A 26,639-nucleotide genomic window follows, 5' to 3' on the forward strand; every position below is an offset into this window, starting at 1 on the left:
GACTGTGTGCAACTGCTGCCACCATGCGCTTCTGGAGGCAAGTTGGAAAAAGACTGATTCTGATTAGAAATGAAAGAAAATAGCTCTCGACTTTCTGTTCTCTAAGTAGGAGACCATTCAGTATGACAATTGAAAGCACAGGGAGAAAGCTAGTAAGACACATGGAAGTCAGTGAAATAAGTAGCTAGGGGCTGGAAAGACAACAGCTCAATGGTTAAGGGCACTGCTGCTCTTAGAGAGGATGAAAGTTGGGTTCTCAGCCCCACATTGGCCAGCTCACAACCACTACCTCTGATTCCAGCTGAAGGGGATCCCATGCCCTCTTCTAGTCATCTCTATAGGTACTCACATATACATAACAGACACACACAGACACCAGATACATACACACTCATACAGATACATAGACACTCACACACACACATATAATAGATACATATACAACAGATTCACAAACACACACACACACCTAACAAATACACACATAACAGATACATACACAACAGAAACACACACACACACACACACACACACACACACATCCCAGTTAGCAAACAGGGAAGAGTGCCAAGAGTCTACTGCCACAGATATTTGGGAAGCTAATAAAAGAGAATTGGTAGAAGCCAAGAGATTGAGTCTAGCTTGAGCAACATGGTAAGACTCCTTTATTTAAAAACAAAACAGAGAGCTGGGCGTGGTGGCACACGCCTTTAATCCCAGCACTTGGGAGGCAGAGGCAGGAGGATTTCTGAGTTCGACACCAGCCTGGTCTACAGAGTAAGTTCCAGGACAGCCGGGGTTACACAGAGAAACCCTGTCTCGAAAAAAACAAAACAAAAAAACAACAACATCAAAAAACAAAACAAAACAAAAAAATCCAGAACCTGCTAAGTTCTGGAAGAAAACAAAACAGATGAAAAGCGACCCATTCAAGTCTTCTCCCTAGGACCACAGTTCTTCTGCTTTCTGGCCAAGGGTTCTAATTTAATACAAAATCCTATTTAAAGAGTATGAACAGTGCAAAAGATACGATTATACAGTGTCTCCTGTAAGAATCAAACAGCCCCTCTTCCATTTTCCACCCTTGTGCAGAGAGACAAGCTGCGTGAGGCTGTGTGCTGGGCATGGAGGAGCATGCTGAACTGTATCTCTCCACCCGCAGAGTCCCACAGAAGAGTCCTAGCAGCCGCAATTTGCAGATGAGAAAGACGAGACACAAAAGAGTGAGCAAATGGTTTGACTCGTAAACACAGACAGAAAACAGCCCTGTGGCCCTGTGACACACGTGCCTCTAGCAGCACAGCTCACACCTGCACTAACAATCGGCAAGCTGTAAGGAGGGGAGACTGCACAGTGTGACCAGGGACAGAAGGTAAAACAGTGCTCTCTCTGGGGGCTGAGCAGAGAGACATGAGACTATGTCCTCTCCCCCACATTACCACTAAGCACTCCTGACCTTGAATACACACTGCTGGGTATGAATGGCACTGACAGCAGTGAGCTGAGGCTCTAATCCTTCAGTCTCAAAATCTCTTCAGTGAAGTGGCGCACACATTTAACCCCAGAACTCAGGAGGCAGGAGAAGGATTTCTCTGAGCTCAAGGCCAGCCTGGTCTACAGAGTGGCTTCTATGACAGCCAGGGCTACACAGAGAGACCCTGACTCAAAAAACAAACAAACAAAAAAACCCAAGTCAATCAACTTTGATATATTTTGAGCCATACATATTGTGTTAAAAAAAATAGAAAATAAAATATAAAAAAAACAGGGCCATCAAGATGGCCAGCCTGACAACCTGAGTTTGATTGATCCCCAGAACCCACATAAAGATAAAAGGAGAGGGCTAGGGAGTGGCTTATCGGTTAAGAGCACCAAGGACTGCTCTTCCGAAGGTCCTGAGTTCAAATGCCACCAAACACATGGTGGCTTACAACCATCTGTAATGGGATCCGATGACCTCTTCTGATGTGTCTGAAGACAGCTACATTGTATTTACATATAAAAGGAGAAAACTAACTCCCCAAAGTTGTCTTCTAACATCCACACATGAACAAAGGATTACAAGGATTACATGAACTACGGTATGCATGCATCTGCATTCACAGTATTCCCCAACTATTAATAAGTAAAAAAAGAAAAAAAATTAAAAGACCCTGTCTATTGCCTGAAGTGGACTGGGGCTAATGCCGCTTGTGTTATAATGTTAATTTTGATCTACAAAACTGCTACAATAGTGTCTGCACTGAAGACACTGAGGGACCCTGCCCCTGTTGGCTCTGATTGGTAAATAAAGATACCAGCAGCCAATGGCAGGGCAGGAAAGACAGAGGCAGGACTTTTAGGCTTGAGAGGAAGAAGCAGAATCACCACGAGAGGGGCATAGAATGGACCAGCCATGTAAGAATTGCGGTGAGTGGCCCTAGCCACTTCCCTGGTTAAGTCTGGAGTAGCAGACAAGAAATATAGATTTTAAAGGATGTTAACTCTGAATACCAGAGGGGAGTATTTGGTAGCCAAGGGAAGGATTAGAAGAACCCAGCTATTAAGCTAGTCAAGGCATATCGAAATTAACTGGTGTGTGTGTGCGATTCTCAATTCAGGTAGCTCTTGGGCAGGTGCACACATGCAACCCGTTGAGAGCACAGTGCAGGTTGACTACAGTTAAAATTGCCAGAACATGGTCACTTTCCTTAGATGAAAGGATAAAACATGAGTGAGCTTTATTTGTAGACTGGGCTGTAAGGAATCATCTCCTCTCTCTACTTGCTGCTCTTAAATATGCTGTCACAACCTTCCATAACTGTAACATTATCATCATTTGAATAATAGGATATTAATGTTTGTAAATGCCCAGTTCAAAGTGACCTTGCGTCCCTGACCAGGCTGACCAGGCTGGCACAGTCTTCCTTCTCGAAAGCAGAACACACAGCAGGAGATACTCCACACTCAGATCTATAGCCAAAGGGTAAACGAGTTCACTGCTAGCATTAAAGTAAAAATGTAAAGCCTACATCTTGCCACAACCACAATGATTCTTTTAGGGAGCAGGGCAGGAAGGCAGTGCTAAGTAGAGGAGGAACCCCTATTTTCATTAAGCTTCATAGGAAGTTGTCTTCAAGAGATGTCAGAATGCCGTGCAGACAGACAGACAGCTGTTCATAAGATACAAGGCAAAGGCCTGACTCTCCTTCTGTAGCTCAGTGACAGTGAAAGCAGAGCATATTTTTATCTCATTCCAGCCTTAAAGGGTTTGGCCAAAGTATCTTTTCTAAGTCTGTTTTTTTATGCATTGATTCAAATAGATCAAGGTTATAAAATAGACCATGTCCTGACCAGAGAGTCACGGAAACAAGCAGGACACTGCCACCCAACTCCCATTGCCATGCCTCAGTTTTCACACACACACACATGCACACACACACACATGCACATACATACGGACTTCACTGGCTGGAGGTATAGCTCAGTCATAAGGTTTAGCACACATGGGATACAGGGTTCCATCCCCATTGTCAGTGGGTACACACACATTCACATGCACACACACACAATTTTACATGGAAATATGAATTCATCTTTCGTTCAAGGTTTACCCCTTTCTTCTTTGTTAAAAATTCTATTTATAATTATTATTGTATGTGTGCATGCTGTGTATATGTGGGTACACATGTTACAGCATGCACGTGGAAGTCACAAAAACTCTGTAGAGTGAATTCTCCCACTCCACCTTTAATGGGTTCTAAGAATCAAACTCAGGTTGCCAGGCTTTTGTGCCAAGTGCCTTTACCTACTGAGCCATTCTGCCAACCTGCCTCAAACTTTACTTTTAAAACAGAAATCTGATGACAACAAAACACACAACTGTTTGTGATGTGTGAGGGCAGACTTCATGCCAGTATAGGAAATCTACATTTAGAGAAATGACTATAAAAATTAATTGTCTTGGAAGAGAGAGACAGAATAAGTAGACATTCAAGATCTTTCTCAGCTACACAGAAAGTCTGAGGACAGAGGCTACATGAGACCCTGTTTGAAAATAAAAATAAAAAAATAAGAGACTAATGAAATAAGTTGGCCTTCAGAAAAGTCCCTTTTATCCTCCTATGGTAATTGTAGTCTCTGAGGCTTACTACCCCTCCAATTGCTAACCTGGGCCTAGTCATGGAAGCTGCAAGCCTCCGAACAATCTTATCGAGACCTAGAATGTTTTCAGCTTCTGAGATTTACTGCTAAGTAAGCTCACCCTTTCTAGCGCTTTCTGAATTCTGGCTGGCTGGTCCAACTCAGCTGTTTTAGCTCAGACTCTTCTCCAAACTGACTGATTCAATCTGGCTTCTCTCCTGAACTGCTCTGCTTGGCCTCAAACTAATTCTGGCAATCTGTTTTTACTCTTCAGGCTCTTCTTATTCTTTGGCTTGATCTGTCTTTCCCTGTGTCTAGTTTGTGCTCTCTCTACAACCTGTCTCTCTATAAACTGTCCTGGTAAAACTGCCTCCTTTCTCTGTACTGCCCCTTAAGTAGCTTCCCTTATGTCTCTTCTCTTGAAAGTTGGGCATATCCTATTTTGTCAGATCTTTCTCTGATTCATCATGTTGTCTGCTACTCAATTAGATATCACTTTCAAAAGTGGGTGTTTCTACAAACTAACTTTATCTTCATTGTTTGGGATTAAAGGTGTGTACTAAGGGTGTATCTATATTCCAGGAAGAGGGTTTAAGGTGTGTGCTAAACAATGAGCCACACCACAACTAGAAACAGTTTTTTCAGTAAATAATCCAATCTCAGAATTCACACTGTGATCAAATGTCCTGCAACAATAAAAGTTATATTTTTCTAAAATCATTCATTGATATAATATTGGGAGCCAATGTTTGATGTTTATAAACATGGTAACTTGAAAAATGACAAAACTAAAGTTTTAATATGATAGGTCAGACTTGCAAACAATGTGACTGCTAGGAAGGAAGATGATGTGGTCTAACCATCTTGTCCAACCCCAGAATAGCTGTAGCTATTTTGTTCCATGCCTGACAGCTGCTTCATACTGTTGCTGTAACATGCCTGCCAGTCACTGATAAAGAAAACTAACTTGAGTCAGAGCAGAGTCATGCTGATCTCAAATCCCATTAATGTTACGTTCTGTACATCCTGAAGCTTGTTAATCTTAAGGAATTCCACAAAGCTTTACATAGGACCCACCAAGTTAAAGGTCAATATGAACTGTTATGGCTTGAGTCAGAGGTGACCACCAGGCAGAAGCTCCTGCACCTGCATATGAGCTCACTGTGGTTTTGTGGGTGACACTGAAGAATGCTACTAATAAGGCAGAGTTATGATTATAATACCCATGCTCTGTTATCTCAATGTTCAAAACTTCCCCCGTTCACCACCTCTCTTACCTGCTCAGGACCAATCAGCTTTTAAAGGTCAGCTGATAATACTCTGTCTAGTAATGTAATACTGCTCCCCCTTGCCTTTTAAATGTTTGAACCTGGTTTTTCCTATAAAGTCTGCTTGCAGGACAGATGGTACCACAATTAAGTTATTTCTTTGTGGTCCTGGAGGTCTGCTCAGTATCTGGGAGTGCAAACCATAAACCATCCCTGTCTGACTGAGATCAATACTCCAGTGCTTTTGTGCAGCGACTCCTAAACCACAACACAAGAGATGTCAAAAGTAGCAGTGCATCAGGAGATATGACTGCACCAGCCCAAGATATTACAACACATAGTAGAAAAACCACAGTGTTGTCTCTTCAAAGCATTTACAAACAAGAAAAAATAGGCCAAAAGTCAATTTCTCAGTGAAAATTGTAGAAGGATTCTTGATCTTATCCCCTATTCAACTAATTTAGGTATGTATTTAGTTAGACTTTAGCCCCTCAAAAAGAAAAATCCTAAATGGACAGATGTTCTCTTGCTAAATGAAGCCTTATGTTTTTTGGTGGAGACAATTTCACACTGTAGCTTAGGTGGACCTAGAGCTTACTGTATAGTCCAGAGGTAGTCTTAGACTCTGTCTTCCAAGTACCAGGATTAGAGGCCTGAAATCCTGGAATGAGACTGCTGTACAGCATCTGGCGTATATTCATGCAGAAAAGCTCTTGATCAGGCTGTTCTGCTCTGTTGGGGACATGTGAGACTCAGAAGCTAAATGCAGTCACCCTCTAACCCAGTCGGTATCCACAACACCTGACTTTGTAAGTTGAATGTAATAGAGAGAGAACTTCTGCTTCAAATACTTGCAGGAACTAAACATTTCAATTTGAAAAATACTGTAGAACAGAGAATGAAATACCATGTCCATAAAAATGTAAGAGATGCTTGAAACTTCAATCATATGTATTGGCACCAGTGGCTTCCATGGTCTATGGCATGGATTTAAGAAGAATTACAAAGAAAAACACTGCTCTGAAATAAGAGGTTAATGCTAAGAAAATGATTTTTCACTCTTTTTTCCCCACTCTTAATGAACTGGCCAGACATCAAAGAAACTTGTGTTAGCACAACTCATTTTCCATGCCAAAAAACTTCAACTTAATTTCCAATAAACATCACACAATGCTCTCTTTTGAAAAGGTCATCAATATCATACATATTTCCTCTGAACTTCCAGATAAAATACCAACAAAAATAGAAAAAAAAAAAGGGGTACTGGAGAGACCACTCACCAGTTAAGAGAACTGGCTGCTTTTCCAGGACTCAGATTCAGTTGCCAGCACCTACATGGCAGCTCACAACTGTTTGTAATTCCAGTTACAAACAGCCGGGCAGTGGTGGCACACGCCTTTAATCCCAGCACTTGGGAGGCAGAGGCAGGTGGATTTCTGAGTTCAAGGTCAGCCTGGTCTACAAAGTGAGTTCCAGGACAGCCAGGGCTACACAGAGAAACCCTGTCTCAAAAAAACAAAAAACAAAACAAAACAAAACAAAACAAAACAAAAAACAGTTACAAACTCCGGTTACAGGGGATCTAACTCCTCCTTCTGGTCTCTGAAGGTACCAGAAGCACACATGGTGTTCAGATATAATGTAGGCAAAGCACTCACAGATAAGATTCCTAATGATAGGAGAAAGATAGTGAGAAAAAAGAAAATAAAGGAAGCCACATTATAATTCACAATAAAACTCACTAACTCAGGGAATACCACTATCAGGGAATATCACTATCAGGGAATATCTTACAGAGCCTGTAAGAATCTTGGTTTGGAAGTAGTAGTTGTCACTACAGCATACCAAATAAAGAACTGTAGACCTATAGGTAATATAGACACCCTAAGGAAACAATATCCTCCCCTGTAAAGCCATGATACAATGGAGCTGCTGCACATGATGTACAGAAGTGATGAAACTCCCAGCTCTGAAACAGCTGTTCACAATACCATGATAGATGTGCCTGTCTCATTCTGTTTGGCTCACACAGAATCTACTATCAACTCTGTCAGAGAGACTGAAGCCAAGAAAGCTGAGGGGTGTGGCACAGAGCTCAGGCACCACATCTATAACTTTAGTTTAGACCTTGCCAAACAAGCACAAACCACAGTAGGAAATAACAATCTTTGAGATTCTTGAAAAATGCTCTTAATTTAAGACTTCTTCAGAAATCGCAAGTACAAGTTTTTCCCTCGTTGGATGAAATAGACAGGAGAACACTAGCATGCATGAGACCATGGTTCAATCCCCTGCATACCACAAAAGGAAAAAGACGTAAACAGAGAGCCAATGAGCATGCAATTACAAGCATGGCTTCTTAGCTCAGCATCCTATTTATCTAACATCTCCTTAGAAATAACATGTAATCAGTTAATAAGGCAAATACGAATAAATAATAATGTCATGTGTAAAGTTTGATAGGAAGTGGATTTAACTAAAACACAAGCATCCTTTGAAGGATGCTTTAAATGCCAAAACCACTATCTTTTATTTTTGGAAAAGACCTATGCCATCAGAAATACTTTCTTTCCAAAAAGTCAACTTCTACTTTCAAAAAAATCTGAGAACTAAAGATGAGAAGTATTTAATTAAAATATACCCTGGATCCCTGTCCCCCAAGATATGGGTCTTGTCCACAGTGTGAGAACCAGGCTGCAACCTTCTGCTTACTTACTTGTTAAAAAAGGGTTCAATGAGCTTTGATCTGGCAGACACACACATTTTTGGAGGACTGAGTAAAGAACCTAGAGAAGAGAAGCAGGATATTACACACAGTACATGGTCAACGTGCAGAAGCTCGGACATGGTGGGTTACACTCAGAGAGGTAATGGTACTCTTGAAGGTCCACACATCTTACAACAGGAAGCAGGCAGTTGTCCCTTCCTGCGTGTCCCCGCCTCAACTCTTCTAGCTCCCCTCTCAACACCCTGCTGCTTCTATAAGGACGGCCAGACCCTAGGACCACAGTGGTGATACAGACTGCCATCCCTTCCCCACTTCCAGATGGAAGCCACATTCCAAACAATGACAACCTTAAATGAGCTCTCTGGGGGTCAAATAGGGTAACAGGTTCCTTCACGAGAAACACAGGTGCTTCCTCCCTCTGGCACTCTACAGTGTGAGGATATGTAAATGACAACTGTTAGAAAGTTGGTGTTCAGGTGCAGGCACCTCAATCCCGGGGTTCCAAGTCTCCTGCACCAGGAGAAACACGGATGAATCTGTTATCTAAGCCTGGTCTATCCACTCCATTTGACAGAAACATGTATCTCAGGTACCTAAGTAATTTGCCATGGAGATGAAGCAGAGCCCTGTGATGTAGGCATCGTACCCCGCCTCATGAAGCTGCTCAGAAGCTGTGTCGTAGCTTGGAAAGCCTTCCGCACTTTCTAAAGAGGAAACAAAGGAACGATCAATTTCTCCCAGAGCACTGCAAAATATGAAGCATGATGCCTGGCCAAATCCACACTGCAGTCTTGTGTATTGTATATGTGGCCTGAAGACACAAAGAGATCTGTCTTATTGCTCAGTTCTATTTTTATAATACGAGATAACAAAATCCCTAAAAATGGGAATTGCAGTTCAGACCAAAAAAAAAAAAAAAAAAAAGGCCTCAGTTTCCTTACCAAGATTCAGCTGTAGGCCTCTACAGCCACACTGACTGGAGCCATTTGCAATCTTATGCTTCCCATCCTGTGACAAGTCCTCCTTGCTACTCTTACCATACTTGTAGGACAAAGCAGAGACTAAGCAGGACTCCAAGCTGGGCACGGTGGCCACACCTAAAATTGATGTACGTGGGAAGCTGAGGCAAAAGAACCACAGCAAGTTTGAGACCAGCTTAGGCTAAATAGTGAGTTCTAGTCCAACCTCAGCTACAAAGTATGACTCTGTAAACAAAGTAAATAACAAACAGCAACGCTGAGAGGTCATGCGATGACTGTCAACCTCTTCCTCTGTCACTCACACAAATGTGACCCTGGACAAAGCACTGCACCCCTAAGCCCCCCAGTTGTCTAAAAATGAGATGATAATCCACCTTCCCTCGTAAGGCTTTTGGGGGAGGGCAGCAAAGGGCAGGGTCCTGGAACATGCCACATGCTCATAACCATCCTCCACCAGTGTCCCAAATAGTCCCAGAAAACAACACGTCCAACCAGATGCAGCAGGGCCCCCGGCTGGTCCAAACCTAGCAATTTATACAGACAAAAGCACATTCAACCCCAAAATGGATCAGAGCTTGCTGTTATGCTGTCTTTAGTCCATGGGGCTACTGTACTACAAAACCATTTATAAGTTAATTCTTAGTCACACATACAAGTGCTGAATGAATGTGAGAATAATCTGCTTTTCAGTAAATTCTGTACCAAAGAAATATGAAAATAATAGGACAGAATACAGCTCTGACTCATAAGTAATTATTTCCTAAAATCAAGTGGGAAATGAGTGTTAAAAAGGCCACTGTCAAGCCAGGCGTGGTGGTGCACGCCTTTAATCCCAGCACTCAGGAGGCAGAGGCAGGCGGATTTCTGAGTTCGAGGCCAGCCTGGTCTACAAAGTAAGTTCCAGGACAGCCAGGGCTACACAGAGGAACACCCCCCCCCCCAAAAAAAAGGCGAGTGCCTCGTCAGAAGCAAGAGCAGAAACTAGTGATGGAATGGCTGGGATCATTTATGCTTTTTTATGTAAGAATTCTTTAATTTCCTTACATACCAAATATTGGGCTTGACACTTGCTAAGAAAGAAAGCCTTTTAACAATGTAGTGCTTAAGTAAGACCCTAGACACCAACTGCTAAAGATATTATTCCCCAGAACAATTATCCCAGTACACAGTTACACACAGGGCATTGGTTTCCCTCCCTCTACCCAGTTCACATCGTAATTGGATTCTTGGGCCATTACCCAGAAGGGAAGCAATGCTACCCTACTACCCTGCATCATCAACTTCTGGACCATTAGTGCTGTGATCAGTGTCTTTGACCACAGCCCATAGGATGCTAACTGCAGGTCAGCAACTCAATGTGGGTAACAGGACTGAGGACACAGTGCCTCAACACAGGCTTTCCTCAGTGACATTGTTTAGCTCAGAGGACACAGGTATGCTCTCATCTAGGCAGCACGCCCAGTTTCTTAGGTTTTCTGAGACCCAAAATGTATTTTCATTGCATCTCCAATGATCAGTCACTGATCTTCAAATAATGCACCAGATAAAAGGATACATCAAGTTTTGGGACAATTCTAACCATTAGGAAATAAAAGCCTTAAAACTTTAATTGCCAAACATCACAGTTAAGTGACTACCATGAAACTCTTAACATGATGTGGATATAGCTGGACATGGAACTAGAATACCATCATTATTCAGAAAGCAGCCATCTAGCAAGGGCCTAGAAGTTAACCCAGCCAAAGTCCACAAATAACACATTACCATTTCCAAGACATTTCATATAACGTATTTGAATTTCCAAAGTTGAATATAACATATTAACATAGTAATTTCCAAAGTTTGATGGTTTTCATGTTCAATATTCTTACCAACTTTAGGAGGGTCAAAAGGTGTCTCTTTCAACCGCTTTTCCAACTCTGCAAGGGATGTGTTGTTAATGATATCCTGCAAAGCAGTAAGTGGAGAATTAGGACATGTCATCTCAGAGCAAGAGACTAAGGAGAGCCAATTTAGGGTATCCAGGTGGGAAATGCACGCCATACTGCCCTCTTGTGTCTCTTAAAAGAACAGAAGCCATTAGAACACATTTGTGAAAGGAACAAGTTCAAGGGTCACTACTGAAAGGTGATGAATGGAGAGACTTACAGTGTAAAGCCTATCAACTCAGGCAGTGCTGGTGCTCACCTGTAATCCCAGCTACCTGGGAGGCTGAGGCAGCAGGAGGAAGAGTTTAAAGCCAACCTCATTACAAAAGCAAAATTGTGGGGAAAAAAAACTGGCAGAGAGAAAAAAACTTCCATGTTTGCTGAGGGGTTGGGGATGTCAGTACTTTGACTGGCACTGCAAAAAAGCTACAGGCAGTTCCATTGCTGGTAGAGACACAGAACTAGAAAGCACTGTCTTAACGTATTGTTCAGGAGGCTTCAGAAAGTCCTTGACAAGAATGTAAACACATTAACTTAAATTATCCTTATTAGAATATACGTCCAAATATGCAAAATAAGAAGGCAGGCAGAGAAAGGACAAACTGTTTGCAGGTATGGCCTATTGAATAACATACATGACAAGCTGGGCAGTGGTTGAGCACATCTTTAATTCCAGCACTTGGGAGGCAGATGCAGGTGGATCTCTGAATTCAAGGCCAGCCTGATCTACAATGCAAATTCCAGGACAGCCAAGGCAGTTATTCAGAGAAACCGTGTGTGTGTGTGTGTGTGTGTGTGTGTGTGTGTGTGTGTGGTGGTGGTGGTGGTGGTATACATTCAAAAATGGGAAAAATAAAGATAACTTCACATTTTTATATTATTTCGGATCTTTTCCAAATTCTCTCTTCTTCCTTTCTAATTTTTTAATGTATCTGAAATAGCATTTAACTAGATCAGAATTCCAAAGCTATTTGTGGTAATAACAAAAAATTTCAAAGAAAGCTGGACATGATGGCATACACTTGCATCCCACCACATGGGAGGCAAAGGCAGGAGGGATCAGAAGTTCAAGGTTACTACTATCAGTTACAGGGTGAGTTCAAGGCCTGCCTGGCATACCAAGAGTCTGTCTCAAACAAACAGAAATTTCAAATTATATCGTATGAGTGATAGTTCAGATTTAAATAATACCTTAAAAGGCTGTGTGCTGGCCATCAACTTAGTATCCAAGAGTCTGGAAACAAAATACATTTTAATAAGGTAAATAAAATATATATCAATATTGAAAATGTACTTTGTTAAAATATAAAAATACTTAAAATGATTCATAAATAAAACATATTCTTCACATATTAAATACTTTCATAATACACATAGAAGTGGACAGATGAAACAAACACACTGGTCAGTGTGAATCGAGTGGCAATGTGGTTGATGAGCTGAGGACAGAGTCCCATCTGCTGGCTTCCTTCACTCACCAAAGTGTTGCATGCAGTCCATACTAAGCCAAAGGGACAGGTTCCGTACCTGTACCTGGAGGGAGGAGGCTAGCATCTATCTTGAAAGTGAGGCAGGTACTGCACATTTTACTGTTCTATGGATCCACCCTTCCAGCCTGCCACTGCCCACAGCCACCATCTGGCTTGCAGTCTGAACTCTTATGGAAGCCAAAATCTGCATTGGTTAGTTTCCTGCTACTATTTCTTAGAGTGGCAGCTAAGCTCCAGTGTCAACATGACTGGATTTGAAATCAACTATGAGCACACCTCTGTGTCAGTCTTTGAGGAGGTTTTCAGAGGTTTGACTGAGGAAGGAAGACCCACCTAGGAAGCTGGTAGCACTACCACCACTGAGTGGGTAAAATAGCAGAGAAAGGCAGGTAAGTCCTTTCTCTGCTTCCTGATCAGTTCTTGTGAGAAGTGCTCAACTCCAAACCCCCCACCCTCCCTTTCCCGTCAAGACAGACTGTACCCTCCACCGATGCCGGCTGACTTTGTCAGGTAGTGCTTCACAGCTATGAGAAAAGAACAGTTGACTACTCTACTACAGGGACCAGAGTGACCAGGGACACGTTCTCTCTATCTGAATCTAGGTCCACATAAATATAAACACTGTGGCCATAGCAGCAGTAGCTATCCTAACTTGCCCTCCTTCAAAAGACATATTGTCTTACTGTTTAAGCTCCATGCATTTTACTTGCGGTTCCTCAGACATGTATGCATGGTGTAGTCAAACTAGCATGCAGTGCAATGCTGACTGTGGAAAACACTAATAGTACTGGCATTAATCAAAGATAGAAGATGTGTGGGGCCAGAGAGCCACGGGATCAAAAAAAGCAGGCCGGGAGCAAGAATGGGGACAATCGGCAGGAGTAGGATTGCTCTGTTCAGGCCCTAGGCCTGCAGGTCCTGGTGCACGTTGCCTTGTTCCCTGACCCTTGCCTCCTCAGAGGAGGTCATGTAGGCAATGATCAGGTTAAACTTCCTCTCCCCTCATAAGGTCAAGTACAGCAGCACCTGGAATTCTTCCTCACGCAAATGAGGCAACCTCAGCACTCCAGCCCCAGCCAATAATGTATACTTGCCGCCATACCCCCACAAAGGTTTAAATAGCCTCTGTTTCCCCTAATAAATGGAGCCAGTTCTCTGAAGCTGCACTCAGCACTAACCAAGATCCTGTCTGTGCATCCTTGTCTTCCCTCCAGTACAGCTGAGTGCTCAATGGGCCTGGCTACCCAGAGGGGGAGAAGCAGACACAGGATGGGGAAAGCCTCTATCCTCTAGTTCTTAACTGAGGAAACAGCACTGTCAGCTGAGACACATCAACAATTAAATTGGTACATCCCACATGTGTGAATGGCCAGAACTATGACAGGACCCTTCACCAGTCCTTCAGACAGCAGGAAGCAGGAGAGAAAAAGGGAGCTGTCACCTACTTCCCACTTTCACTCTAAGTTAGAATCTGATCTTTAACGGCATGATCAAACTACCTGTAATTTAAACAGTCAACTATGGCAATGCTGGGGATGTCCCATCCATTAACTCGCCTCCCAGCTGGATTTGAAATCAACTATGACTTGACTAACTGCGTTGCATGCGCCTCACTCAGTGACTTAAACGTCAGGGCTCTTGAAGAAGGCTTACCTGGGGAAGACACATATTGCCATCTCCTTAAACTCATTCAGGTCCTGAAAAGCAAGAAGATGACCTGTTACTGTTTTCCTAGCAGACCACAGTACTGCCAAAAACACAAGAGAGCATCTCCAGTTCTCAGCTACTTCCTCAAATGTTAACTGTCACGCCTCACATGGGCCTCGAGATAAATTGTAAGATCCACATGTAATTAAGAAATATTTCTTAGGAGCTAAAGAGATAACTCTGAAGTAAACAGTGCTGTTGCTCTTGCAGATGACCCAGGTTAGATCCCCAGCACCCACATGGTGGCTCGAAACCACCCATATCTAGTTCCAGGCCCCGAATGCCCTACTCTGACCTCCTGATCAATGAGAGCCACATGGGAGGAGAGAAGCGACTCCCACATTTGTGCTTTGACCTCCACAGGCTCACCTTGGCAACACACAAGACACAAAGACAATACACAAAATTAAAAGTTTTAATGTAATAAAATTAAATAATGAATTTAGGAATCTCTCCCAGTTCTCACTCCCTGAGAACTATGTGGCCTGGGTAAGTAATATCATAACCAAAAGAGTCTACGGCTGAACTAGTGAGAAAGTGGTTCCATCACAGGTCACGCACTGCTGACCTAAGTGACTGCACCCCAGGGAGTTCAGGGATGGCTGACAGGCTGTGCTCCACTTCACTTAGGTTAATAGTGACAAAAGCGGCATCACTACAGCTAGTGACTGATGTGGGACTGAACACACTGCAGAGCAGCTTAAACCCGAGCCTATCTCTGGTGGTTAGTTACAATGGCCATTAAAACACAGACCTAGGACATGCGTGATTCCTCAGTAAATTGTTAATGTGGCACTAACTGCTGTAGGAAGATAGCTGATTACACTGTAAACTAAGATTGTGTCCTTTACTGGAAAAACTTGTTTCTAGTTGTGGTGTGGCTCATTGCTTAGCACACACCTTAAACCCTCTTCCTGGAATATAGACATGCCCTTAGTACACACCTTTAATCCCAAACAAGGAACATAAAGTTAGTTTGTAGAAACACCCACCTTTGAAAGTGATATCTAATTGAGTAGCAGACAACATGATGAATCAGAGAAAGATCTGACAAAATAGGATATGCCCAACTTTCAAGAGAAGAGACATAAGGGAAGCTACTTAAGGGGCAGTACAGAGAAAGGAGGCAGTTTTACCAGGACAGTTTATAGAGAGACAGGTTGTAGAGAGAGCACAAACTAGACACAGGGAAAGACAGATCAAGCCAAAGAATAAGAAGAGCCTGAAGAGTAAAAACAGATTGCCAGAATTAGTTTGAGGCCAAGCAGAGCAGTTCAGGAGAGGCCAGGAGAGAAGCCAGATTGAATCAGTCAGTTTGGAGAAGAGTCTGAGCTAAAACAGCTGAGTTGGACCAGCCAGCCAGAATTCAGAAAGCGCTAGAAAGGGTGAGCTTACTCAACAGTAAATCTTGAGGCTAGAAGCTTCCAGGACTAGTCCTAGGTTAGCAGCCAGAGGCATTAAGCCTCTGAGGGAACACTAAGTACCTAAATTAAGACTATTCATTTTACAGGTTGATTTTGATCAGGAGTTCTAGAGCAGAAATGAGAGCACTTTAGTTTTGAACTTGCCCACTTACATACATAACTGCCAATGCTAGCCTGGGTAGTGCCCCTCCTGCCCCTTAGTCAACTCATGCTTCACAGCAAGCAGCCATTCACAATTAGCTTTTCAAGTCTGTAAACACAGACTGTACTTAGCCTGAAATACACACCAGCTTCTCAATGGCTGTCACTGAATGAATGGATAATACATGAGTCCAAGGCTAAGTCAAACAAAAAATACCCTACAGTCTGTTGTTAACCTTTCAACACCACTAAGACGTGTTACAAACAAGAGAAAAGTAGAATTATGGCCACTTCCAGGACTAACAAATAATACTGGAGCAAGCAGAGCCGGAGAAAGCAGAGGTCCTGAATTCAATTCCCAGCCACCACATGATGGCTCACAACCATCATAGCTACAGTGTACTCATATACATAAAATAAATAAATAAATACATACATACATACATACATAAATCTTTTTTTAAAAAAGTTTAGATTTATGATTCTTTTAAGTTTTATAAGGAAACTTTTAAAGATAAGTAACAAAAATCAATGATCCTTTGATTATATCCACAAATTGCAGCCTGCCAATAATGTAAGCACATTTTAATTTTTATATTGCTTGAAAGATTTTGCTAAGATATATAAACTGTGGGAGAAGGAATAAAGTTCTTAGACCCACCGAGTTCTTCATCCACCGATGTGAGTGTGCCTGTGCGTGTCCGTGCTTTCCCTGCTACAACAAAGAACCTGTGTGACCTACAAAGACGATTCCTGCATCTGTGCTCTGTCAACTCCATGCTGGATGTTGACAGCCACTACCTCATTTTTCCTTTAAATCAGCTATTGTCCAACATAGCAGCCTCTAGGTTATAATAGCAGACTAGAGAGTTGTCACAGCACTATACTGGATAGAAAACAAAAAATATCTTACTATGTCTTTTATAAAAATGTTGGGCTGGTGAGATGGCTCAGTGGGTAAGAGCACCCGACTGCTCTTCCGAAGGTCCGGAGTTCAAATCCCAGCAACCACATGGTGGCTCACAACCATCTGCAAAGAGATCTGACTCCCTCTTCTGGAGTGTCTGAAAAACAGCTACAGTGTACTTACATATAATAAATAAATAAATCTTTAAAAAAAATAAATAAATAAAAAATAAATAAATAAAAAAAATAAAAATGTTGCCAATGTATAGCAGAAGAGACAAACTGAACGTTAAATGGGGAGAAGGAGTCAAATCCAGGCTGGACTCCCGAAGAGGAGGACAGCTAGAGAGAGGTAAATGAGATCTCAGGTATGAGACACAGCATGTAATAGAGTCATCAAGATTTTCTACGCACTGAGGACTCAAGCTCACAGGAAACACAGGACTGCAGCTGGGAAACCAGAGTAGCAGAAACAGAAAACAGAACTGGTTTAAAGACAGTAAAAGAAGAAAAACAGGGGAGCCACACTTTTAAATCTCTTTTGAGATATATAAATCTTAAAAATGCCTTAATCTGAGGGCTAGAGTCTAGCATGAACTGTACACCTGGGCCTGAGAGAGACCAGAGCTGGGGATGGATGTTGGAGTACCTATGGTATTTGCAGCTCAAGTCATTTGAAAGACAAATGACTTTGAAAAACAAAAAAATGAAGGAGGGTGGAGGCAGAGTGATGGGGGCAAGAGACACAGCCACAGCAGTTACAGAGTGAAGGAGAAAAGCCAGTAGAGAGAAACAAACCATTTGATAATGACCCAGAAAACCTGGCTCCAAGTACAGAAATACCACCAAGGTCCCCAGGGAGCCTCAAACTGCTCGGCAGTAGCAATCAAGTGGCACCCTGTTCCTTCCGGCTCTCCCAAGTCTAATTTTGGAGATACCTGTGGCCTATCCTATGTGTAAATGAGCAAAACTACCAGCATTGACTGAGGAAATAAATATTTCACCTTGCTCTGGCAATAGCTGACAGCCATCAACCCCTTAAAATAGCTCATGTATTCATCCTATCAAAACAGCAAAGCTGGGTTAGCAGCTCAGAGTACTTAATATTTTACAGATGATGTCTGTGTTCAGTGATGAACAGCACGCGCTGCTCCTTCAGGAGACCCAGCATCCTCCTCACAGCTCAGAACCTTCTGTCACTGCAGTCCTAGAGTACATTTCTTCTGAAGCTCCTTGGGTGCCAGGCATGCACACATACATGCAGCAAAACACTCATCAGACACATAAAATGATAAAAAATAATAATGAGAAGCATATAAGATCTTCCTAGGAACATGCCACATACAAGGAAATGAAGAATCACAACCCAGGCAGAGAGCACTCAGGGGAAAAGCAGGTGGGTTTTTGACCCTGCAGCCACTTACCGCAGGCAGGGGGCAGTAGAACTGATGAATCGTATGCATGACATCCAAGAGCATATTGTGTCCAACAACCAGCTTCCCCTGGGGAAAGACCGGTTAGGAAATGCATGTCAGAATTGCACCAGAGTTTACAAATAAGGTAGATGCTTCAGATGAGGCAGTCACAACACAGCCAGGCTAGCCGGCTGCTCCCTAGGTAAGCCACACAGGCCTCATGCTCTCCCTACCTCAGCTTCTCAAGTGCTGAGACTACAGGTGCACAGCCACTGTGCTCATTCTTAGTGATTTTTCACATTTTTATTCATCTTGTTATTTTCAAAATTTTGTTGTTGGTTTTGTTTTTTTGGACAAGTCTTGCTATACTGTCCAGGTTGCCCCTGAAATTCTGAGCTACAGCAATCCTCTCGCATCAACCTCCCTGAGAAGCTGAGACTATAGAGAGCACTGTCCCTGGCTGGAAGTAGTTTGACTGAAGCACTTTTAAATGATAAAATCTGAAATCCTGAGAACTTTGACTTCAAATATTTAAGACTCTTAAAACATCTTTAAAACCTACATATTTTTAAAGATTTATTTATAACATTGTTATAAAATGTAAAAAGCCTACTTCCTAATGTTCTTAAACTGGACACATTTTCATTTCCTAAATCATCTATGTCCAATGGTATGCCATTGCTCTTCTTTTAAAGATTTATTAGTCTGTGTGTGCACTCGAGCACTCATGCACGCAAGCACATACTTGAGCGGGTGGTGATGGGGACAGAAATACAAGCCACAGAGTGCCCACGGAGCAGACTGGGTTACAATTTTGTGGACTATGTCCCCTCACCTTTACACAGATTTGGGAAATCAGCCTCGGCCACCAGGTTTGCATGGCAAAGGCCTTTACCCACTGAGCCATCTCGATGACCCTCATTGCTTTTCAGTCATACATGTACAATAAAATACTCCATTTTAGTAGCTACTAAAAATAAAATTCTTTATTAATTTTATAATTTTTTAAAAACCTACTAATATACAATATCACCTTAGATTTCCCAGCCCTGTGATTCCTCAGGGAGCAGAGAGATGTTGCGGTTTCAGTTTTGGGGGTCAGGAAAGTAGGAACTGAGATAAGACCTAATGTAGCCCAGGCTAGCCTTGAACACCTATGTAGATGAGGATAACCTTTAACTACTGATCTTGGGCTTCTGTTCCCCCAAGTGCTGAAATTAGGCCTGTGCAACCACATCCAGCTTTGCTTTCAAATTCTGCTTGTTTGTTTTTGTCACAAGAGTGGGTTAAGATGGGTTTTATGTTTTGTTTGACATAGGGGTCTCTCTCGGTAGCCTGGGCTGAGCTGGAACTCACAGTGTAGCCCTGGCTAGATGACTCCATTTTTAACATAAACATTGTCTTAGGGTTTCTACTGCTTTGATGAAACACTTTAAACACATGGCAATAAGGGGAGAAAAGGGTTTGTTTGGTTTACACTTCCACATTGCTCTTCATCACCAGAGGAACTCAGACAGAACAGGAACCTGGAGGCAGGAGCTGAAACAGAGGCCATGGAGGGTGCTGCTTACTAACTTGCTCCCCATGGCTTGCTCAGCCTGCTTTCTTATACAACCTAGGACCACCAGCCCAGGGATGGCTCCACTCACAATGGGCTGGACCCTCCTTTATTGATCACTAATTGAAGAAATGCCCTACAGCTGTATCTCATGGAGGCATTTTCTCCACTGAGACTCCCCCCTGATGACTCTAGCTTGTGTCAAACTGACACAAAACCAGTCAGTGTAAGCATCAAACACTACAGTAAAGCTTTTTACAGAGTTTCAATGGTTCTCTATGCAACATGCCAAACTCAGACGTCAACTTGATTCTTTGACATAATTAATCTTATACAAAATATCCCAAATCTATCTAACAAGATGGGTTTTTGCTTTGCTTTGCTTTGCTTTGCTTTGCTTTGCTTTGCTTTGCTTTGCTTTGCTTTGGCTCAGTATCCCTGTAAGTCTTGAGTCCCAGTGCAATGTTAAAATGCTAAGCACTGTGGCAGCAGACTCCAATCAGAATGCAGGAGAAGCTAGGAAGAAAAGACTTGAAGAAAAGCACCTGACTAGACACTATGAGACCAAAAACTGCAAGAGCTGCAGAAAAGGTCATAGTCTAGTCAAAACTACACTTGTCACAGGCTCAGGAGATGGCTGAGCCAGTAAAGTAGTTGGCCATAGAAGTACAGGAATCTGAGTTTGAATCCCCAGGATAGTGACATACAGTTCTAACAATCCAAGCATTGGGGAGGGATCATCACTTAGCAAGCCTAGTCAATGAGGACCAAGATAAATAAAAGGGAGTAGGGAACGGAGGGAGCAACTGAAGAAGGGAGATGCCAGATGTCAACAACCGTCTTAGTCACTGCTCTATTGCTATGAAGAAGCACCATGACCAACACAACCCTTCTTATAAAAGAAAGCATTTTATTGGGTCTGGCTTACAGGGTTAACCCATTATCATAATGGTAGGGAGCATGGCGGTTTGCATGTCGCTGGAACAGTAGCTGAGAGCTACATCCTGATCCAAAGGCAAAGAGAAAGACTCTGGGTTTGGCATGAGCTTTTGAAACCTCAAAGCCCACCTCCAGAGACACACTTCCTCTAACAAAGCCACACCTCCTATTCCTTTCAAATAGTGCCACTCAAGTAAGTGAACCTATGGGGCCTATTTTGAATCAGATCACACCAACCATATCCTGCACATAGAACTGTGTGGATATGCACAGTGTCCAGTGACATCTAGAGCCAGGACAACACAAAAGAAACCTCAGGCTAGAATCTTGGTTTCAAGATCCATTCTAGAGGCTACAGGATGGACCAATGGCTAAGAGTAATTACCATCTCAACATCCATGCTGGCTGGCTGGCTCATAATCACCTGTAATTCCAGCTGAAAAGACATCTGAGAATGTTCTCTTCTGGCTTCTTCAGGCAAACTCACATGAGTAGCATGTAAATACAGATAAAAACAAATGTTCCAGGCTGTGCAGTGATGGTCCATGCCTTTAATCCTGAGTCTAGCCTGTTCTACAGAGTGAGCTCCAGAGAATAGAGGACTACACAGAGAAACCATGTCTTGAAGAACAAACAAAACTCCATTCTCCTGGAACCAGAGGTCCTTAAAGAAATCACTGTTTCCAGAATGGAGCCAGAGGAAACACAACATGACACCAAGAAGTGTTCAAAGTAAAGGAACAGGAAACTTGCTCAAAGGACATAAGAACCAAACTAAAAAATCACCAATTAAAACTATTCTAGGGGGGCCTAGCAAACACAGAAGTGGATGCTCACAGTCAGCTATTGGATGGATCACAGGGCCCCCAATGGAGGAGCTAGAGAAAGTACCCAAGGAGCTAAAGGGAACTGCAAACCCATAGGTGGAACATTATTATGAACTAACCAGTACCCCAGAGCTCTTGACTCTAGCTGCATTTGTATCAAAAGATGGCCTAGTCGGCCATCACTGGAAAGAGAGGCCCATTGGACTTGCCAACTTTATATGCCCCAGTACAGGGGAATGCCAGGGCCAAGGGGTGGGGGTGGGTGGGTGGGGGACTGGGGGGGGGAGTGTATTGAGGACTTTTTGGATAGCATTGGAAATGTAATTGAGGAAAATACCTAATTAAAAAAAAAAAAAAAAAAACTATTCTAGGGCTGGTGAGATGGCTCAGTGGGTAAGAGCACCCGACTGCTCTTCCGAAGGTCCGGAGTTCAAATCCCAGCAACCACATGGTGGCTCACAACCATCCGTTACGAGATCTGACTCCCTCTTCTGGAGTGTCTGAAGACAGCTACAGTGTACTTACATATAAATAAATAAATCTTAAAAAAAAAAAAAAACTATTCTAAATTGAGCAACAAAATAAGCAATAAAAATACTAGGTTATGGGGCTGGAGAGATGACTCAGTAGTTAAAAGCACTGCCTGCTCTTGCAGAGGTCCTGAGTTCAATTACCAGCAACTACATAGTGACTCACAACCATCTGTAATGGAACCTGATGCCCTGTTCTGGTGTGTCTAAAGACAGCTACAGTGTACTCACATACATAAAATAAATAATAAATCTTAAAAAAAAAAAATTCCACCGGGCATGGTGGCACACGCCTTTAATCCCAGCACTCGGGAGGCAGAGGCAGGTAGATTTCTGAGTTCAAGGCCAGCCTGGTCTACAGAGTGAGTTCCAGGACAACCAGGGCTACACAGAGAAACCCTGTCTCAAAAAAAAAAAAAATTCCTAGGTCATAGCCAACCACTGTGGTAGATGTCTGAACTCCTAGCCCTTGAGAAGTTGAGGCAGTAGGATGGAACAGTCTAAGTCTCTGTCTCAAAAACAAACAACAACAAAACTAGGTTGTCTGGTATGACATGTTTACATGCTCAATAGCTTAGACTAGCCTCCCAACTCCTGACCTGCCTCCTGCCTCCTCCTCCTGCCTCCTCCTGCCTCTGCCTCTGCCTCTGCCTCAAGTACTGAGAAAACTAAAGTTCAAGAACACAGCCTACTCACCAAAGATATTTACTGCCTACAAAGGAGAAACAGTAACTCCACAGAGCAACAACTCAGTGGACAGCACCTCAACAATCCATTACTGACGTCAACATCATAAATATCACATCCGTGGCATTCTTGCCAAAACAGAACATTCTGATTCTAAACATGAAACAACAAAGACCAGCTGAGGGACATTCAACAAAAACAATGAAAAGCCATCAACACTATCAAGTTATATAGACAAAGAAAGATTATCAAAGTCTATAAGAGCAAGGAATGGTAATGAGCAAATACAAGCAGTCCTGCACAGAACTGTGAAGACTTCGCTGAGAAGCCTGTGAGATTCAAATTAAGGTTTTCGTTTACTTCCTCATATTATACTCTTATTCGCTTCCTGGTTCTCATGATCACAGAACAGCAATGCAGGACATCAGGGACAGCTGTCCAAGGCACGCATGGAGATTCTTTATTATTCCTGTGACATCTATGTGAGTGTGAAATCAGAAGCCTGAGGCTTCATCCCTGGAAGATGAGAAATGATTCTCAGAGACTGTCCTCTAGCCTCCATGTGTGTCTCTGCACACACACAGGGACAGAGAGACAGAGACAGACAGAGACAGAGATAGAGAGAAAGAGGCTGGAAGATGTAGCTGAGTTGGCAGAGGTTTATCCTAGTAACTGTACGATCCTAAGGTCAAATCTCAGTAGCACCAAAATACTTATAGATATTTAAAAGATATAATATAGATCTGCATTGACTGGATAATTACTTAGTGTAATATAAATATCCCAGAGGAGCTGGAGGGCAGCTCCAGAGATATCTCAGTGGTTAGGAGTGCATACTAATCTGAGTTCAGCTCCCAGTATCCACACTGGGCAGCTTACAACAGCTCCAGAGGTATCTCACAATCTTCTGCACTCCAAGCAGCTGCACTCCCAAGTCCACACATACACATTCAGGCTAAGTACACATGAATAAATTTTTATTTAATAAAAAAAATGTAGCCGGGCGTGGTGGCACACGCCTTTAATCCCAGCACTCGGGAGGCAGAGGCAGGCGGATTTCTGAGTTCAAAGCCAGCCTGGTCTACAAAGTGAGTTCCAGGACAGCCAGGGCTATACAGAGAAACCCTGTCTCAAAAAAAACAAATAAATAAATAAAGAGTACTAGATTCCACCTTCAATCCTGCAAATAAATAAATAAATATGTCTACTGGCTTCATAGAGCTTATTTATATTAATAAAAAAATTAAGTTGGGCAGTGGTGGCACATATATTTAATGCCAGCACTTGGGATGCAGAGGCAGAGAGATCCTTCCTTAAGTTTGAGGCCAGCCTGGACTACAGAGTGAGTTCCAGGAGGGCCAGGGCTACACAGAGAAATCCTATCTCAAAACAAATTAACATTAGAAATAACTTCATTTCTAAGATACAAACATAACTTTTTTCTCAGTGTTTCCTCTAAATCCTAGGACACATGGTTTTTTTTTTTTTTTTTGGTTTTTTGAGACAGGGTTTCTCTGTGTAGCCCTGGCTGTCCTGGCACTCACTTTGTAGACCAGGCTGGCCTCGAACTCAGAAATCCGCCTGCCTCTGCCTCCCAAGTGCTGGGATTAAAGGCGTGCGCCACCACGCCCGGCTACATGGTTTTATTTAATCCTTTTATTCAACTGAGTGTGTTTAAGAGATGCTTGTCATTTTCCCGGTTCTCAGATCTGCCCAGGCTTCATAGGTATTCAAAGGTATTACTAATGACTTCTGTATTTTTTCTGAGTATGCATAGCTAAGCAAATAGAAATGCGTATCTCCTTGTGTGTAAGGAGAACAAATAAATGCTTCAACATTGGAAAGTAAGCTGAATTCTTATGCTAGTTAACGTGGATCAAAGCTGAAGGCCCCTAGCTTGTCAAGCATGCTGGCTAAGTGTTCACACAGTTCCAACGGTGGCCAGAACCTGCTTTTCTGGGTACCTGTGACCTTAGCAGCTGCTGAAGTGACTCACTGTTTTCTCCTCCCAGGATGACACAATTTTATGTTCAGTACAGTTTAACTGTACTTGAGTAACAGAGTTCCCTGTAGCTATTGGTCTTTTATACGACTCTGTCATTTGTGCTGTCTTCAAATGAGGACACAGTGAGTCTCCTCTCCACTGTCCACGTTAACAGACTTAACTCTGAGAGGATCTCAATGGGCAGCATCTAAGGGACCAGATCCAAGTGCCCACAGAGAAGGTCTTAGGCCCAGGTGACCTACTATCCATGCAAGAGCATCACCTGGTTTAACCGTGCCAAAGGTGGATGCCTTTCACCTGGTTTAACCATGCCAAAGGTGGATGCCTTTCAGAAGGCCAAGGAAAGATGGCTACCACAGAATGCTCTAGCACATTTACACAAATAACCAGCATAGTTTTAAAGCTTTATTATTACTAGGATTATGATAGATGAATTTAGGGATTTAATTACAGTTCTATAGAGGAAGTCAACTTATAATTATGTATCCTTTGGATTCCTCTGCTTGCTCCTTGACTTCTAATTCTTATATTAGGACTAATGAAAGTCAGTTCTGTGCAGCTATACAAGGACATCATAGGGAAGGGTAATCCTATATTTTTGTGCCTTTGTATGTGTAGGATATATATATGTTTATATGTGTGTGTATATATATGTATGCATACATGTATATATGTATATGTATATTATGTATACACATGTAATACACTAACTTAAAAACATTTATTTCTCAGTGTGTTTGTGTTTACGTTTCTGTGTGTTTGGGGGGGGGGCTCGTGTGTCAAAGGACATACATGGGGTTGTGTGCGTAGTTTTGTACTTTTGCAACAGAGGCTTTCTGAAAACTGATTTGGATGTAATTCAACAACGATGACATCTGACCTGGTACATTGTACAGCAGCAGTCCACGTTACTAAATTCTCCCTCCAGACGAGGTAAACGTTCCAAGGGTAACCAAGTGAGCAATTTGCAGTAGCAGTTAGACACTTCATTTCAAATACTATGCTTAGCCATAAAACTAGAAAAAAACAAGTGTGGTCAACTTACCGAATTAGCAATGGCATGGATGACTCTTGAAAACCCCACAGCATCGTTCAGTTCCTCCTAAGTAAGTAAAAGAACTAGTTAAAATAGAAAGGACTGCAGAGGGTTCAGCGAATAAAGGTGCTTGCACAGAGGCCTCACAATCTGTGCCCCCTCAGAGTCCCATAAAGTCTCAAGAAGAGAACCACTCCTTGAAGCTTTCCACTGACTTCCCCATGTATGTCCCTGGACAAGTGAGCCCCCCATCTGTCTCTGTCTCTCTCTGTCTCTCTGTCTCTGTCTCTCTCTCTCTCTCTCTCACACACACACACACACACACACACACACACGTGAGAAATACAGGTTTTAAAGTTGCTGTGTGTGATTCTCAAACATACAAAGGCACATTGCATTCCTTATTTGAATGAACCTTCCACAAAATGAAATTTTCTTACTTTAAAAAAGATTTTTGCTTGTTTTGTTTTGTTTTGTTTTGTTTTTCGAGACAGGGTTTCTCTGTGTAGCTCTGGTTGTCCTGGAACTCACTCTGTAGACCAGGCTGGCCTCGAACTCAGAAATCTACCTGCCTCTGCCTCCCGAGTGCTGGGATTAAAGGCGTGCGCCACCACTGCCCAGCTTAAAGATTTATTTATTTATTTTATATATGAGTACAATTATAGCTGTCTTCAGACACACCAGAAGAGGACATTGGATCCCATTACAGATGGTTGTGAGCCACCATGTGGTTACTGGGAATTGAACTCAGGACCTCAGGAAGAGCAGTCAGTGCTCTTAGCCACTGAGCCACCTCTCCAGCCCCCAATATGAAATTTTCAATCACGTGGGATAGCTCTACTGTCACAGGATTTGTTACACTCATCCCTACTTGTGTGTAAAATGAGTGCCTAGGGACCTACAGAGATGCTGTCAGAGTTAAGAGTGCTACTCCTTTTGCAGTGGCCC

At 42.6% G+C, this 26,639-nt stretch overlaps 1 protein-coding gene across 2 annotated transcripts in view; it reads right to left on the reverse strand.

Moving 5' to 3' along the window:
• The window catches only part of Parn (poly(A)-specific ribonuclease), a 141,083-nt gene that overhangs the window by 92,416 nt on the left and 22,028 nt on the right, over positions 1–26,639 (reverse strand). For both annotated transcript variants that reach the window (XM_021185317.2, XM_085832499.1), the window contains exons 12-18: positions 25,701–25,757; positions 18,119–18,196; positions 14,170–14,213; positions 12,218–12,260; positions 10,970–11,045; positions 8,712–8,822; positions 8,107–8,176 (exon numbers count right to left, since the gene is read on the reverse strand). In XM_021185317.2, the coding sequence (XP_021040976.1) occupies positions 8,107–8,176; positions 8,712–8,822; positions 10,970–11,045; positions 12,218–12,260; positions 14,170–14,213; positions 18,119–18,196; positions 25,701–25,757 (479 nt within the window). The remainder of the gene's footprint in view (positions 1–8,106; positions 8,177–8,711; positions 8,823–10,969; positions 11,046–12,217; positions 12,261–14,169; positions 14,214–18,118; positions 18,197–25,700; positions 25,758–26,639) is intronic.

Source organism: Mus caroli, unplaced genomic scaffold (genome assembly GCF_978045245.1).
Source record: "Mus caroli unplaced genomic scaffold, Mus_caroli_1 scaffold_17, whole genome shotgun sequence".
Lineage (NCBI taxonomy): Eukaryota > Metazoa > Chordata > Mammalia > Rodentia > Muridae > Mus > Mus caroli.